The sequence below is a fragment of the Tenrec ecaudatus genome, chromosome 12 (genome assembly GCF_050624435.1).
Source record: "Tenrec ecaudatus isolate mTenEca1 chromosome 12, mTenEca1.hap1, whole genome shotgun sequence".
NCBI lineage: Eukaryota > Metazoa > Chordata > Mammalia > Afrosoricida > Tenrecidae > Tenrec > Tenrec ecaudatus.
Genome location: NC_134541.1, coordinates 131,540,808 through 131,556,444, shown reverse-complemented (window position 1 = coordinate 131,556,444; position 15,637 = coordinate 131,540,808). Strand labels below are relative to the sequence as shown.

Genomic DNA, 15,637 nt, shown 5'->3' with positions numbered 1-15,637 from the left:
GTAAGACACAAAAATAACAATAATAAGATATAAGTAATCAAGGATTCACAAGAGTTGGAGGGTTGGGGAAGGAGGGGGGAAAGAGGAGCTGATATCAAGGGCTCAAGTAAAATTAAATGTTTTGGAAATGTTGATGGCAACATATGTACAAGTGTGCTTAATACAATTGAATGACTGAGTGCTTTAAGATTTGTATGAGTCCCCAATACAATGATTTTTTTTTTTTAAGATTTACAGTCTCAGTAATCCACAAGGTCAGTTCTACCCTGTTGTATTAGTCTGGGTACTTTAGAGAAACAAATCTACATAAAGTCACGTATAAGAGAGTTTTATATAAAGGTTTAGTGTGCATCAAGAAAACATCCCAATTCAGTGATGCCCAAGCCCTCAAGTCCAACATTAACCCATATGTCCAACACCAATCCACAAAGTCCTCCTCCATCTCACAAAACAGATGCAATGATGCCGACTGCAGGAGGAAAGCCGAGTCAGTGAATGTGTAAGCATCTGAGCACTGCCAGGGATCTCCACATGGCTGCTCCAGCACCCAGGGCTGCATTGGGGTAGGTCCATGTGTCTTCTCCTTGGGGATTTCTTGCAGGAAGCCAGCCTTGCAAGCTGAAGCAGGGAACCGCTAAGGCAGCTGCACACTGGTCCGATCATCACAAAGCAAGAGACCCGAGAACTCAAAAGGCGAGGCTCACCAAGCCATTTATCCCTCAGCCCTTCAATTAACCCCACATGTGTTTATTGGCCAGGTTGGCACAATAAACTAACTCACCTGTCACATGGGGTCGCTTTGTGTCAGAATGGGCTCGATGACAGTGAGTATATGGGATCAAATTGGCAACAGTGACTCAAAAGACTAGATAGGCCCCTAGTGGGCAGTCAATTTATGCTAATGGAGGAGAGTAACTCAGAAAAGACCAATGAGAATGGGCACTGTACTCAATGCATGTAATCGATGTGACTAAAGAGCACAGGAAGAAACAGTATTTTCTACTGCATATACTCTGGTGTATGACTTACTCTATGTATTCTCCACAAAAAACAAGATAAATAAAATTATAGAAATGAAAAAAGTATATAAATAAAAACAAGACAGACCAAAGAGAGAAATCTTGTGTGGAGAAATCAATTTCTTGATGTGGCATTTTGCATTGATTCTTTGGAAATACAGCTGGAGAGATTTCTCCCTAAGTCATGGTGAGATACTTTTTCCGAGGGTTCTTTTGGTTTCTTCTTCTTTTTTAGTCATTTTATTGGAGGTTCATACATGTCTTATCACAATCCGTACATACATCCCTGTGTTGAGCACATTTGTACATTTATTGCCCTCATCATTCTCAGAACATTTGCTTTCTACTTGAGCTCTTGGTATCAGCTCCTCATTTTCCCCTCCCTCCCTTATGAACCCTTGATAATTTATAAATTATTATTATTTTGTCATATCTTACTCTGTCCTACGTCTCCCTCACCCACTTTCCTGTTTCCCATCCCCCAGGGAGGGAGTTATATGTAGATCCTTGTAATCAGTTCCCCTTTTCTGTCCCACCTTCCCTCCACCCTTCTGCCACTCCCATTCGGAGTACTGGTCCTGAAGGATCATCTGTCCTGGATTCCCTGTGATTCCAGTTCCTATCTATACCAGTGTACATCCTCTGGTATAGCCACATTTGTAAAGTAGAATTGGGATCATGATAATGGGAGGGAGGAAGCATTTAAGAACTAGAGGAGCATTGTATGTTTCATCGCTCCTACACTGCACCCTGACTGGCTCATCTCCCATGAACCTTCTGTAAGAGAGTGTCCAGTTCCCTACAGATGGACTTTGGGTTCCCATTCTGCACTCCCCTTCACTCACAATGATATGATTTTTTGTTTTTTGATGACTGATACTTGAGCCCATAGACACCTCATGATCACACGGGCTGTGCGCTTCTTCAGTGTGGGCTTTGCTGCTTCTCCACCATACGGCCGCTTGTTTATTGAGAACGTCCTATTTTGAAGAGATTTTTTTAAGTACTCTTTGTCTACGTGCTCCATGGTGGCTGGATGCCTAAACCAGTAATGAAGTTTTGTTTTAATCACTTAATTCTAACAAAGTGAAACGCATCTACTTTATTCTATTGAAGTAGTCCAGCAACAAGAGTAATCTGAACACTTGAAGGATTTGTCCAGCTGTCTGGGCGCTTAGAAGTTTTCTCCGATTGATTAAGGGTATTATACCATTCAACTCTCTGTCATGGAGTGGTAGTGCCCCTCCCCAGCACTTTCCTCAGGGCCTTAGCTACATCCTTATTCCGGAGAGTGTAAATCAGAGGATTCAGTGTGGGAGCGATGATGCTGTAGAACATTGAGCCAACCTTGTCTTGCAGTGGAGTGCGTTGGGCCCTAGGCCTCATGTATGTGAAGATACAGGCACCATACAGAAGAAAGACAACAGTGAGGTGAGAGCTACAGGTAGCAAAGGCATTTCTCTTGCTCCCAGCTGACCGCATCTTAATCACACTGTGGACGATGAAGGCATAGGACGTAGAGACCAGGGAGATGGGGAAGAGGAGAAGCAGGATGGTGCTGATGTACAGAGTAGTTTCAAAAACAGTGATGTCTCCACATACCACCTTCACAACAGCTGGAAGTTCACAGTAGAAATGGGAGATTTTCCGGGGTTCACAGAAAGGGAAGTGCATCAAAATCACTGTGTGAATTAGGGAGTTCATGGATGCTCCTAACCATGATGTGACAGCCATCATCAATGTCAACCTTCTGCTCATGAGAACAGTATAGTGCAGTGGATGACAGATGGCAACATAGCGGTCATAGGACATGAGGGCCAGAAGGAGACACTCAGCACCACCCGCAGATAAATAGAGGAAGTGCTGGATGGCACAGCCCACAAAGGAGATGGACTTCTTGCCAGATAAGTAGTTGGTTGCCATCTTGGGGATGGTGGTGGAGAGATGCATCAGGTCCATGAGGGACAGCTGGCTGAGCAAGAAGTACATTGGCGTATGAAGTCGAGCATCAGCACAGATGAGGAGGATGGTGAGGGTGTTGGCACTCACTGCAATGAGGAAAACCACCATCGTCAAGGAGAAAAGGAAAAGATGGGTGAGGGAGTCATCAAAGAGCCCTTCAAGGATGAAGTCTTCCCAAGAGGAAGTGTGATTCCTCAGCCACATCTCTTCCTTGTCAATCTCTAGGGAAATAGAAAGTTGATATCAAGAATCCTGGGAATCACCACATCTGACAACCTAAGAAATTTGATCAAATCAATCCTTTAATCTAACAAATGATTTGTGGAATTTATTTTCTACTTATTCAGTCACTATTCAATAGTTATTCAATAGCTTTGGTCATTAAAATAACCTTTAAACAATGAAAGAGAAAAGTTACTATTTCTCCCCACAAGCTTTGGAGTTCCAAAATATCTAACCTCTATTAAGTGGTGAACTACAAAACCACAGTCTCTTCTCTCAGTTTATTGTATCTGTCAAGGTTGAAACAGATAACTGAACTCATGAGCTAATTCTAGATATGTGTTTGTTTAAATATGTGTGAGTGTGTATGCACGTGCATGTAGCTGGTTAGCAGTCTGTGCAAGGCTTTTTGCCTTTGTGTCTGGTGTTGGAATTGAAGTCTGCGGGGAAGCTGGCCAGGTAGAGAAGATGAATACAAAGCATATCAAGAACAGGCTTGAACCTACAGACAAAACTGTTCTTGTTGCTGCTGGAATTGGTGATGTGGACATCTTGCCATTGCTGGTGCTCTTATGGAACTGAATCCACACACCTGTCCCCCAAAATCAAAGATGCTCAAAGGGCATAGGGGAAGATACACAGTTGCAGGTTCAGTTGTTGCTTTTGTCAATGAGGTGAGTCAATGAATCGGCTTTGATGTGGAAGAAATACAAAAGGGTTGCTTCCCTCTCCCGTACCACCCCGTAACTAGAAACATACACCCAGAAAGAGAATTCTGGGCCGTGAAGATGACTCTAGCCAAGTTGACACATACCACAAAGCCACAACAGTTAACTTGGGCTCGTACTTATCACCTTAAGGTTTGCCTAATGTCCACAGAAAGACAATGCAAAGGCATTCTTTTATCTCGCACTACACAATCAGCCTGCATGAAACTAAAACTGTATTATACCTTTCCTGAAGAGAACGCATGATTTTATTTTTTCCTTCTCCTTTACCAGTTCACACTCCTCTTACAGACTACAATTTAAAATAAAAATATTTTAATAAAGTACTCATTGCTATTATACAAAGTAAATTACTCATTTTGAACACTGAGGTGTTGTGCTCTATTTGCACAGGTCACTGCTAATTAGAACCTACTCAATAGTCCCTCGCAACAACAACAAAGATTATACGCAGAATGGCTTCTCTTACCCAAGCAGCAGCCTTTAACAGATTCCCAAAGCTTCCACTCTGTCCCTCATTTTATGAGTATCAATTCTTCCCTTTATCTAGTTACCTCTGCCATTACTCCATTGACTCCGAAGAAAGCAGCCACTGAAGTAGAGGTGGAGGCAATCAATGCATGGGCTCAGTAGTGTGATCTCCCATTCACCAAGGGAGTCTGACTATAATAGCCGGTGCTGACTGCACAGTCTGCCACAACACTGACTTCTGAATGTGGCACTATCCCCCCAGGATCATCAGCCTTGTGGCAGATTGGTTACATTGTCCAATTTTGGTCATGGTAGGGGACAGTGCTTTCTTACTGATCTAATATACACTTATTTGGATCTGGATTTACCTACCTTGCCTGCAGTGCTTCCGTCTACACTATCTCCTATGTGCTTACAGAATTAGTTGTCCACAGAAATGATCTTCTATACTGCATTGCTTCAGACTAATGAACTCATTTCACAGCATATGAGGTCTAGATGTAGACCTAGAGTCATGGGGTTCACCGGTCTTACCATTTCCCTTCATTCTGAAGCAGTTACAGCACCAACTAGACAACAACATCAGGAAGGGTCGGGACACTGCAATGAAGGATGTGTTTTCTACCCAGAAGGTCATAGAATAACATGAGGTCTTACCTGCCAACCCACTGAGAGTCCTGACTCAGCCAATTGGACACAAACCCTTCATGATCACAGCCCCCCTTCAGCAATTTGACACCATTACACATCTCCTGAAACCATATGTAACCACTACAGAAAGACCAGTATAAATTCCCACTGGTACATAAGGTGATGGAAATAATGCATACAACTGGAAAATACACTCATACCATGTACACTTTTGTAAGTGAACGATATAAAATATTTGATGCATACTTCTAAGGAGAAAATATTCATAGCTACTACAGTCCTCATTTCCACAACTGATCACATGGCTGTAGCTACTGGTTTCTTCTCATTTCTTCCACCACACAGGGTGTATTCCTGGGCACTCAGCAAGCACCCGAGCTGGTCAGGGTTTTTTTGTGTGTGTATGAGGTGATCCAAATCTTCTTTCCTGAAGGTTCTGGGCCATTAGTATTTATGTTGGAAATGGGTTGCTGTAGTTTACCATGTAATTTAAACACAGGGAACAGTAATATTGAGAACATCCTAAGGAATCTCCTAAATTTCAGACATATTCTTCTTTATCTCTATTATGTAATGTTAACCCAATTTCCCTTTGGTAGTGAGGATCAATCACACTACACAATAGAGAAACACCCTTCTTTGCCACACCTCATTTGCTGTGAAGTGTGTCCCTTCATCTAAGGCAATTCAATATGCAATACTGTGATGGTGGGTGAGACAGTTCAAAAGTCCACAAATGGAAGTTTTGACAGAAGCATGGAGTGAAAGAACGGAATATCCATATCAAGAGAAAGTGTCCATTCCAGTAAGAACAAAGCACTGCCCTTTTCTTGGTGTAAGCGCTCAAATTTAATCAACTTGTCACCAGATTGTTGGTGGATCTCCCCCACGGAATGGTGTCATGTCATGGAACCAGTGTTGGTCTCAGCTACTGGGCTCTCAGCAGTGTCTATAGCCAAGGCAACCTCAGTGAGTGGAAACCATGTAGCTGAGCCCATGCGTAATTCCCATCGCTGTCACCAGGGCCACTTTTTTCAGGAGCCTATTTGACGACAGCAGCAGTAACATGTCATCCTAAACATTTGATTACTAAAGTCCTCCACTGCTGACATCACCCTTTGGAGAGCATTCACATGAGACATGAACATCTCTATTTTAGCTCTTTCAGAGAGCTCTGTCTACATATTCTTCCCAATACCTCCCTGTCACTGATTTTCTAATCATGTTCCCTCCAAGTCCTTGACAATCCAGCCAAAACTATTGGTCAGAACTGATGAATCAGGTATAATTCCATATCTGGTCATTTCTCTTTGCCAAGAAAATGAACAACCAGGTGCACTACTTAAATATCTGCCCATGGGGAGGATTTCCATTCACCACTGTCTTTCAGGAGGGTCCCAGAAATTGAGGCAGCACTGCTGCTGTGCACCTTCAAGTTGTGTCTGTGTACCATGCAGCCTCGTGTGTAATCTAAGAAAAACATTTCTCTTCCTCAGTCAATTAGTCATAAGGAATTTCCCACAGGGCCTGAGTTGCAAACTGGGAGAATAATGTGACAGGAGCAGAGACCATGAACATCTGGACCACATCCTTATGCAGCTTACTTGTCTTTAGGTCCTGTTTAAGTCTGGACTGATCCATGGGACTTCCATTTCATGATGGAATGCTGATGTGCATGTCCAGATTTATGGCTATGGAGTCATGCAGTCCCCGACTCATGATACAACTCAGGATATACAGTGACTTGGCGGTCCATGGTTAGGAGTTTGGTCTCTACTGAGGTCCAGGAATGAGCAAAAGCAGTTTCTCCAAGGAAGAATTGTCATCTATAGAAGCTACTAAGGCTTTGCTCACAAATCCTAAGTGTTATTTCTATAATACACTGTTATGGATCTGCCAAAGACTTAAAACTCAATCTCTATCTGCCATTGATGCTTCAAACACAATTGGATCAGGTAAGATGAACAAATATGAGCAGACAACAGGGATTATGATGTTCACAACTAGATAGAGGTTTGACTGCCAATATTTCTATATTTATGTCCTTTAAACATATGCATTGTTTAACAACCCAAACAGTGGGTAGAGGAATGTAAATGTCAGAGGTCCTAAAAGCTTGTGAGTGGCCATCTAAGATCCTACTACTGACCTTGCCTGGCCCAAAGCAAAGAAGTGTGAAGCAAATGAAAGACAGGTGGAAACAAGGGACCACGCAAATCTCAGTCAACATCTCTCTGAGACCAGAACTAGGCAGGGCCTGGCTACCAGTACTGGCGGCTCTGATCAGGAACACACTAGAAGGTTCTATATATCAAGGGAGAAAAATAAAGAAGAAAATGAGAGATATCAAAAACAAAAGAGGACCAGACTTCCTGGTCTGGTAGAAATGAATAAACACTCAAGACCATGACCCTTATGTGCTCTTCCACCTAAAACTGAAGCCAGCCAAGGATCAGCTTTCAGCAACACACTACAGGGGCGTATAAAGTGAAGAACTACATCAGGGAGGAATGCAGTCTTCGGTGTAATGAAGCATCTCACAGCCATGGAGTCAGTTCTGATTCATAGTGACCTCCTGTGGGTGTCAAAGACTGGAACTGTTTATGGAAGTAGAAAACCCAGTCTTTCTCCCGAAAAGCTGCTGGTGGATTTGAACTGCTTAACATGTGGATCACAGCCCAATGCATAACAACTACCATAGAAGTTAAAGAAAGGGAAGTCGTTGCCTAAAAACAAAAGTTGAGAAAACAGGAAGGGACAGGGACCAGGGATGAATGGAAAGAGAAAACCCAGGGAGGAAGAGCCCGAAGTACACTGAGAGGTTTGCAAACAATGTAGCGAAACAAACTCTCTACAAATTGTTGACTGCTCTGTCAACTTTCACCCAGGCTACACTGAAAAGTGGAAAAGAAATTAAAGAAAAATCCAAAGGGAGAACGCCTCTACCCACTCACACAGCCATGACTCCTTGTCCTAAAAGTTGAGAGAGGCAACTTGCCACTGAGAGAATGCTCATCCTTCTGAATCAGAGGACAAGAGATGGGCTCCTAGCCTGACTCAGGTCATGACGTCCATGGGCAGACATGTAGCTGTCAGTACTCAGTGGGAATAAAGATGAGTCTGAAACACAAGAGATTCTCAGTGGTGCCTCTTTACAGCCCCATGTCCCGTGATTAAATTTGCCATGGAAACAATCCAATTTAGGCAGTAATGCTAATGACCCAGATCCCTCAGGTATGAAGATTGGGAATCATCCTTCAGAGAAGGACCGTAACTCAGCGAGACTCTTGCTAAGGGTGAAGGAACTAGAAATGGGGAGTGAAAGAAGGTAGCTGTAAGAGCCAGCAGCGACACGTGTCTAGTTGTAAAATCAAAATTGCAATAGCTCAGCATATTTCTTTCCTATTTTGATGTGAGTGTTTTATACATGTATTGAACAAATATTTACATTTTCTTGTCCCCTGTCATCCCCTTACTTAAGAATAATGTATTAAAAATGCTTAGCTTTATGAAAAATAGTTATCTCATCATTTGAGTTCCAGGATATAATAGGAGAAGCAAGAATCAGACAGAGGAATGAACGTGGCCTGAACTGGAAAGGCACGTTTTCCCCTCTTATGGGGCAAAGTCGGGTGGGTGTTTTTTTTTCCTTTTCTGCTGCGTTCCTTTTGAGGGGTGGGGTGAGGTGAGTTTGATTTTAGTTTTATATTATTGTACCAGGCAAGATCAAACACACCAATTAGTTATTAATTAATAAACATGAAATTATATGATTAAATAATTATGCTTGCTCATAATTAAAGCCTTCATTAACAGCTGTCAACCCAAGACAAAGAAAGTACAGGATTTTCATAGTTCGAAGCAGTGAGCTGGCTTAAGGGGAGGGATATTCAAGCAGTTACAATCTTATCAAACTGGCAGAATGGGGGTGAGAGTAGGGCTGGGAGGAACAGCACAGTTGGAGGTAATAATTCAAGATGTAACAGGATAGTTCTTGCTAATTGGGCAGGCATTGTGCAGACATCTCAGGAAAGTCAAGGTCTGTCATGAGAGCAGGGAGGGGCAGGGGGAGGTTGAAGGCAGTTTGAAATGGAGTCCTTCATGCTGAGCTGGGTTACTACCATATGAGAGAAATGTACCAAGTTAGATATAAAGATCAGTTTCATCTATTTATTTGAAGATAAGTATGATTTAAAGAGATATATGCAGGTATTACACTGACTCATAATAAAACCACCATACTTAGGTACATTGAAGGCAAACAAAACATGTGCCCTGATTATCTTAATAGTATGAATTTTTTTAAAACACAATAGATTAGGATAATAAAATGTGGTTGATGTCATGTCCCCAGCAGATATTATTCAATTCTCACATACATACTAATCAGAATGAGGACAAACTTGAGCTCCTTGGTGCAGCATGACTCAAGATTCAGAAATCTGTATTGTTCTCCAAGATGACCCTCTATTCCTCAGTGTGCTTTTCATCTTAAGCATCTCTCCCTAGAGACTCGAGTATTCCAGATCACCTACACTTTGAAAGCATGGAATTCAGAACTATGTATCTTTCCAGTTCCAAAGCATAATTTGGCCAGTGTGAAGCAGTCATATGCATATCCTCTCTCTCACCACTCTAATGCAGCTTTGTGTCTCCTATTCTTCACTATCACCTCACACTTTTGATTGAAACTCAGGTTCTTATTCACTAAGAGCACAGCTTTCCCCACACTCTCCCTGACCACTGCAATCCAATTCAAGATGTCAGCAGTTGACTTAAGGATCCATCTATGTCCCATCTGCCCCATCAGTGCCCACCTTTCTCTGTCTAGATCCATAATGTAAGTTTCTTATCATCAGTCTCATGCCTCTCCTCCTCCTTCAGGAACCTTTCCGGATAGCTCCGATGCTGCTATGTTGCACTTCTGCTTCCCTCTGCTACCTCCTGTGCTTTCCTCATGGAGGACCAAGAGGTAGGAAGATAAGCTGACAACACTGGAGCATGCGCCAGGTCCTCAGAAAGGTCTCCAAGACCCCTGAACCCCCAACATCATTTACCTCTGACTTCCTCTTCAGAGACTTGTGAGCAGAACAAGTAGTGAAGTGAGATGTAGTCACTCAGGTTAAAACGGAATTCTCTACCCATGGAAATCTCCATTTGTGGGTGGAATGGTATCGTGGACACTACCCATGACACAGCCAAAAATTTTTATTCTTATAATTCTTGGGCCAGAGCATTAATGGGAGTGCCCATGTCCTTGATTCTGCATTGCCCTTTCTGTCTGTGCTTGGATTTTGAGTTACATCTGAGCACAGCAGGACACATTAAATGACTGAACTTCTTCACCTCGATCAGCTTTGCCTTCTCATCATGCATATGCTCTTTCCATATCTGTGAGCCACCTTCTATCCCCAAGATAACAGGGAGAGCTGAAGCAATAAACATTTCTATGAATTTTACCTGATTAAGAAGCTGTAGCTAAAGGCAACTGCATCATCAAAGTGTCCAGAGTTCATAGAAAATGTGTTTGGGATTTTCTGATGGTTTGGGTCACCCAAGACTCTTTCTTCTGCACTTGACACATCCTTACCTACCTAATAGAATATGGATTTGATTCTAGTCCTGCTGCTTTTGAAATGAACTTCCCGCTGGCTGCATAACTGTCTCCTCAGCAGTAATCCCATGGCCTTGGTCTGACATGACCTAATCATGAGGGAAGAGAATCACCACTGGTTACAAATGAAACATCCCTCTAGCCTAGAGGACCAGTGATGTCAGGTGAGGAAAACAGAAAACACTAAATCGATGGCATCAGGGAGGTCCTCCCAGAGGACACATCCTGGATCCCTTCTGGAAGTCATTATTTCACGAGACAATTAGACAGTGCTGTATGCTTCGGAAGAAAGAAAGAAGAAAGCATTCCCCAAAGGCATTGCTTGGAGTTCACTTATGGAATCAGGGGAATGAAATATTTGAGGGAGGGTGACTCTGAAGTTATTCTCTCTAGCGGTTCATTAACCTGATTGTTTTTCTTCTTGGGGCATACATGTCTCTAAGCCCTTTGTATCAAATTCTGTTGAGAAGACAAAGTCTAAGAACCTTCTAGTCTCTTTTCAGATGAGCCCTAACATATAAACGAGGCCAGGGGTAAAGAGGGCTGCAGTCAGCCCTACTATTTTGCACCACAGCTGCTGGCTATGCTTCAGTTATGTGCTGTTGTTGGAGGTCGTCCCGTTCATTCCAATTCATCAGGATCCCATGGACAATTGTTCCATGCCAGCCTCACAGTCTTCCCTGTGTGTCCACCCATTGTTGTCACCGCTGTGTCAATTCATCTCCTTGAAGGTATTTCCCTCTTAGTGCTGATCCTCTTCGTTAGCAAGCATGATGCCTTTTTGCAGGGGCTGGTGTTTCCTGACAACATGTCCAAAGAATATCCGAAGTCTCCTCATCCTCACTCTCATTCTCCACCACGTGGGTCAGTCAAGCCTTCTCTTCTTGTGTTCCTGTCACCTCCCACTCCAGCAGTGAGAAACCCAGCTTCTGCCATTCACTATTCATTTGCTTGATTGTTCAATTCCAGGATACCCTGAGAAGAGTGTTTTCAGAATTATTAGCACACACACACACACACACACTGTGGTTGACAGCCCAATGCCAAACCTACTGCACCATGAGGGCTCCTTTCTCACACACACACACACACACACACACACACACACACACACACAGTAAGAAACAACTTTCTGGAGCTTTTGTGCATTACCTTTTGCCTTTGACCATAGAGACTCCTCTCCTTTCCAGAGTTACTTAGATCACATCATGTTTTTCCCCAAATACACACGGTAAGATTGTTTCATACATTTATAACACAGTGAGAGTCTTTTTTATTAAATTCTGCATTGGGCCCTGGAATCCCCCATTCTCCCATGTGATTTTTCCCCATACATTAACACTTATTCTCGGGGGCATGGAGGTGATGTTGACCAACTCAGGGACAAGGGAGCAACAAGTGATCCAAAATCGATGGCAAAGAGGGTGTGAGAGGCCTGGTAGGGATTTATCAAGGGAAATGTAAATGAGAGAAATTACTGAAACCCAAACGAAGGCTGTGCATGATAATGGAACAAGAGGGAAGTCAAAGGAAATAAAGGAAAGATCTAGGAGGTAAAGGGCATTAATAGAGGTCTGAATATAGGCATGTACATATGTAAATATGTTTATATAGGAAGTTGGGGGAGTAGATCTACGTGCATATATTTATAGGTTTAATATTTGGGCAACAGATGGACATTGGACCTCCACTCAAGTACTTACTCAATACAAGAACTCTTCTATTAAATTGGCATTCCATGATGCACACCTTCCTGACACAATCGCTGAAGACAAATGTATGCATAAGTATATGTGGTGAAGAGAGCTGATGCTGTCTGGCTATCACGAGATACGTTGTCTGGGGTCTTAAAGACTTACCGGTAAAGAAAAAGCCATCTAGTTCAGAAGCAACAAAGTCCACATGGAAGAAGCACACCACCCTGTGTGACCACGAGGTGTCAAAGGGATCAGGTACCAGGCATCAGAGAACAAAAAATCATATCATAATAAATGAGGGTGAGTGCAAAGCGGAGACCCAAAGCCATCTGTAGACAACTGGACACCCCCTTATAGAAGAGTCGCTGGGAGGAAATGAGCAAGTCAGGGTATAGGGTATAGGGAAATGAGTAAGTCAGGGTATAGGGAAATGAGCAAGTCAGGGTATAGCAACGATGAAGCATGCAACTTTCCTCTAGTTATTAAGTGTTTCTTCCCTCCAACCCCCCTCTACTATCATGATCCCAATTCTACCTTACAAAACTGGCGAGACCAGAGGATGTACACTGGAACAGATAGGAACTGGAAACACAGGGAGTCCAGGGCAGATGATCCCTTCAGGAAGAGTGCTGCGAGCGGCAATACCGGCGGGTGAGAGGAAAGTAGGGAGGAAAGAGGGAACCGATTACAAGGATCTACATATAACCTCTTCCCTGGAAGATGGACAACACAAAATTGGCTGAAGGGAAATGTTGGACAGTGTAAGATATGACAAAATAATAATTTATAAATTATCAAGGCTTCATGGGGGTGTGGGGAGCGGGATGGGAGGGGGAAAATGAGGAGCTGATATCAAAAGCTCAAGCAGAAATCAAATGTTTTGAGAATGATGATGGCAACAAATGTACAAATATGCTTGACACAAAGGATGTATGTATGGATTGTGAGTTCTATGATTTTAAAAAAACAGCCCACAACTACCCTCTATTGCCCATACTGGCTCTATGATACAGCACACTCCAGTTTCATAAATACGAGGATAGCATTAAAAAGAAGGACCATAGGGTAATTTATTTTAAAAAGAAGGAGAAGATGAAGAATTCCATAACATTTCATTCTGCTCATGGGGAACCTTCCTCTGAACCAGCAACAAACCATTCTAACAGAACAACAGAACATTGCATGGTTCAAAGTCAGGAGAGGGGTGCATCAGGGGTGTATCCTCTCACTGTACTTATTCCATCTGCATACCAAACCCAACAAACCTAACTGCCATTGAGTGGATTCCTGCTCGTGCTGAGTAAATAAACCAAGAAACTCGACTATACGACGGACAACTCAACATCTGGACAAATGCTTATTAATAACCTTCAATATGCAGACAATACAACATTGCTTGATGCAAACAAGAAGAACCTGAAGCACTTGCTTATGAAAATCAAACACTGCAACCTTCAGGATGGATTGTAAGGAAATGTAAAGAAAATTTAAATCTTCACAATAGACCAAGAGATTTCATCAAGATAGAGAAAATGTTGAAGTTCTCAAGGATTGCATGTTGCTTGGATCCACAGTCAATGATCATGGGAGCAGCAATCAGTATATGCAAGGACACATTGCATGGGGTAATCTGCTGCAGAAGACTTCCTCAAAGTGTTGAAGGACAAGAATGTCGCTGTGAGGACGAAGGTGCCCCTGACCCAAGCCATGGCATTTGCGATTGCCTCATATGCATGTGAAAGCTGAACCACAAAGAAAGAAGACGACAGGAGAATTGCTGCAGTGGAATCATGGTGTTGGAGAATCATATTGAAAGTGCTGTGGACTGCCAGCAGAACAAACAAGTCTGTCTTGGTGGAAGTCCAGTCAGAAGGGTGCTTACAAGTGACAATGGGGAGACTTCATCTGATGTAACGTTGACATGTGATCAGGAGAAGCCAGTCCCTGGAGAAGGACATCATGTTTGATAAAAAATTGAGGGTCATTGAAAAAGAGGAAGGCAATTAAGGGGATGGGTTGACACAGTGGTTACAACAATTGGCCTAAATCAAACAATATTTTTGAGTCTGAGACAGAATCAGGTTGTATTAAATTCTGTCGTAGATATGGTCACTGTGAGTAGGAAGCAATTCGATGTCAATAACCCTGATGTCATTTTTTATTTATATTTTATTGGAGAAAATAATGATAAAGGCATATATCTTTATACTTTTGGCTAAATAAAAGAATGTCATATTTTTAATAATTTTATTGGGAGCTCATACAACTGTTTTCTTTTTTAATCATTTTATTGGGGGATGGACATCTCTTATCACAATACATACATACATCCATTGTGTCAAGCACATTTGTACATGTATTGCTCTCATCGTTCTCAAAACATTTGCTTTCTACTTGAGCTCTTGGGATCAGCTCCTCATATTCCCCTCCCTCCCTCAGGAACTCTTGATAATCTATAAATTATTATTATTTTGTCATAACTTGCTCTGTCCGATGTCTCCCTTCACCCACTTTTCTGTTGTCCATCCTCCGGAGAGGAGGTTATACATAGATCCTTGGAATCAGTTCCCCTTTTCTAGCCCACCTTCCCTCCACCCACCTGGCATTCCCATTCTGACCACTGATCCTAAAGGGTTCATCGGTCATGGATTCCCTGTGTTTCCAGTTCCTATTTGTACCAGTGCACATCCTCTGGTAGAGCCAGATTTGTAATGTAGAATTGGGACAATGACAGTGGGAGAGAGGAAGCATTTAAGAAGTAGAGGAATGTTAGTATTTCATCTGTGCTATGCTGCACCCTGACTTGCTCGTCTCCTCCCCAGTGTCATTCTGTAAGGGGATGTCCAGCTGCCTACAGATGGACTTTGAGTTCCCACTGCGCAAGCCCCCTCATTCACAATATAACATTTTTTGTTCTTTGTTACCTGATACTTCATACCATAGACACCTCATGATCACACAGGCTGGTGAGATTCTTTCTTGTGGGCTACGTTGCTTCTCAGCTAGATGGCCAATTGTTTAGAGAGAATGTCCTATATTGAAGAGATTTTTTAAGTACTCTGTCTGCATGCTCCATGGTGGATGGATGCCTAAACCAGTAATGGGGTTTTGTTCTAACCACTTAATTCTAAGAGAGTACAGTGCATTTGCTTTATACAATTTAAGTGGTCAAACCACATGAACACTCTGAACGCTTGAAAGATGTGTCCAGCTGTCTGGAGCCTCAGAACTTTTCACCTATTGATTAAGAGTATTATACCATTCAACTCTATA

At 42.5% G+C, this 15,637-nt stretch overlaps 1 protein-coding gene across 1 annotated transcript; it reads right to left on the bottom strand.

Annotated features, from left to right (window-relative positions):
• Positions 1-2,243: 2,243 nt before the first annotated feature.
• On the bottom strand, positions 2,244-3,185 carry LOC142422978 (olfactory receptor 2AE1-like). The gene has a single exon (XM_075528178.1). It carries the CDS (start codon positions 3,183-3,185, stop codon positions 2,244-2,246), a length of 942 nt encoding a protein of 313 aa, XP_075384293.1.
• Between the last annotated feature and the right edge of the window lie 12,452 nt (positions 3,186-15,637).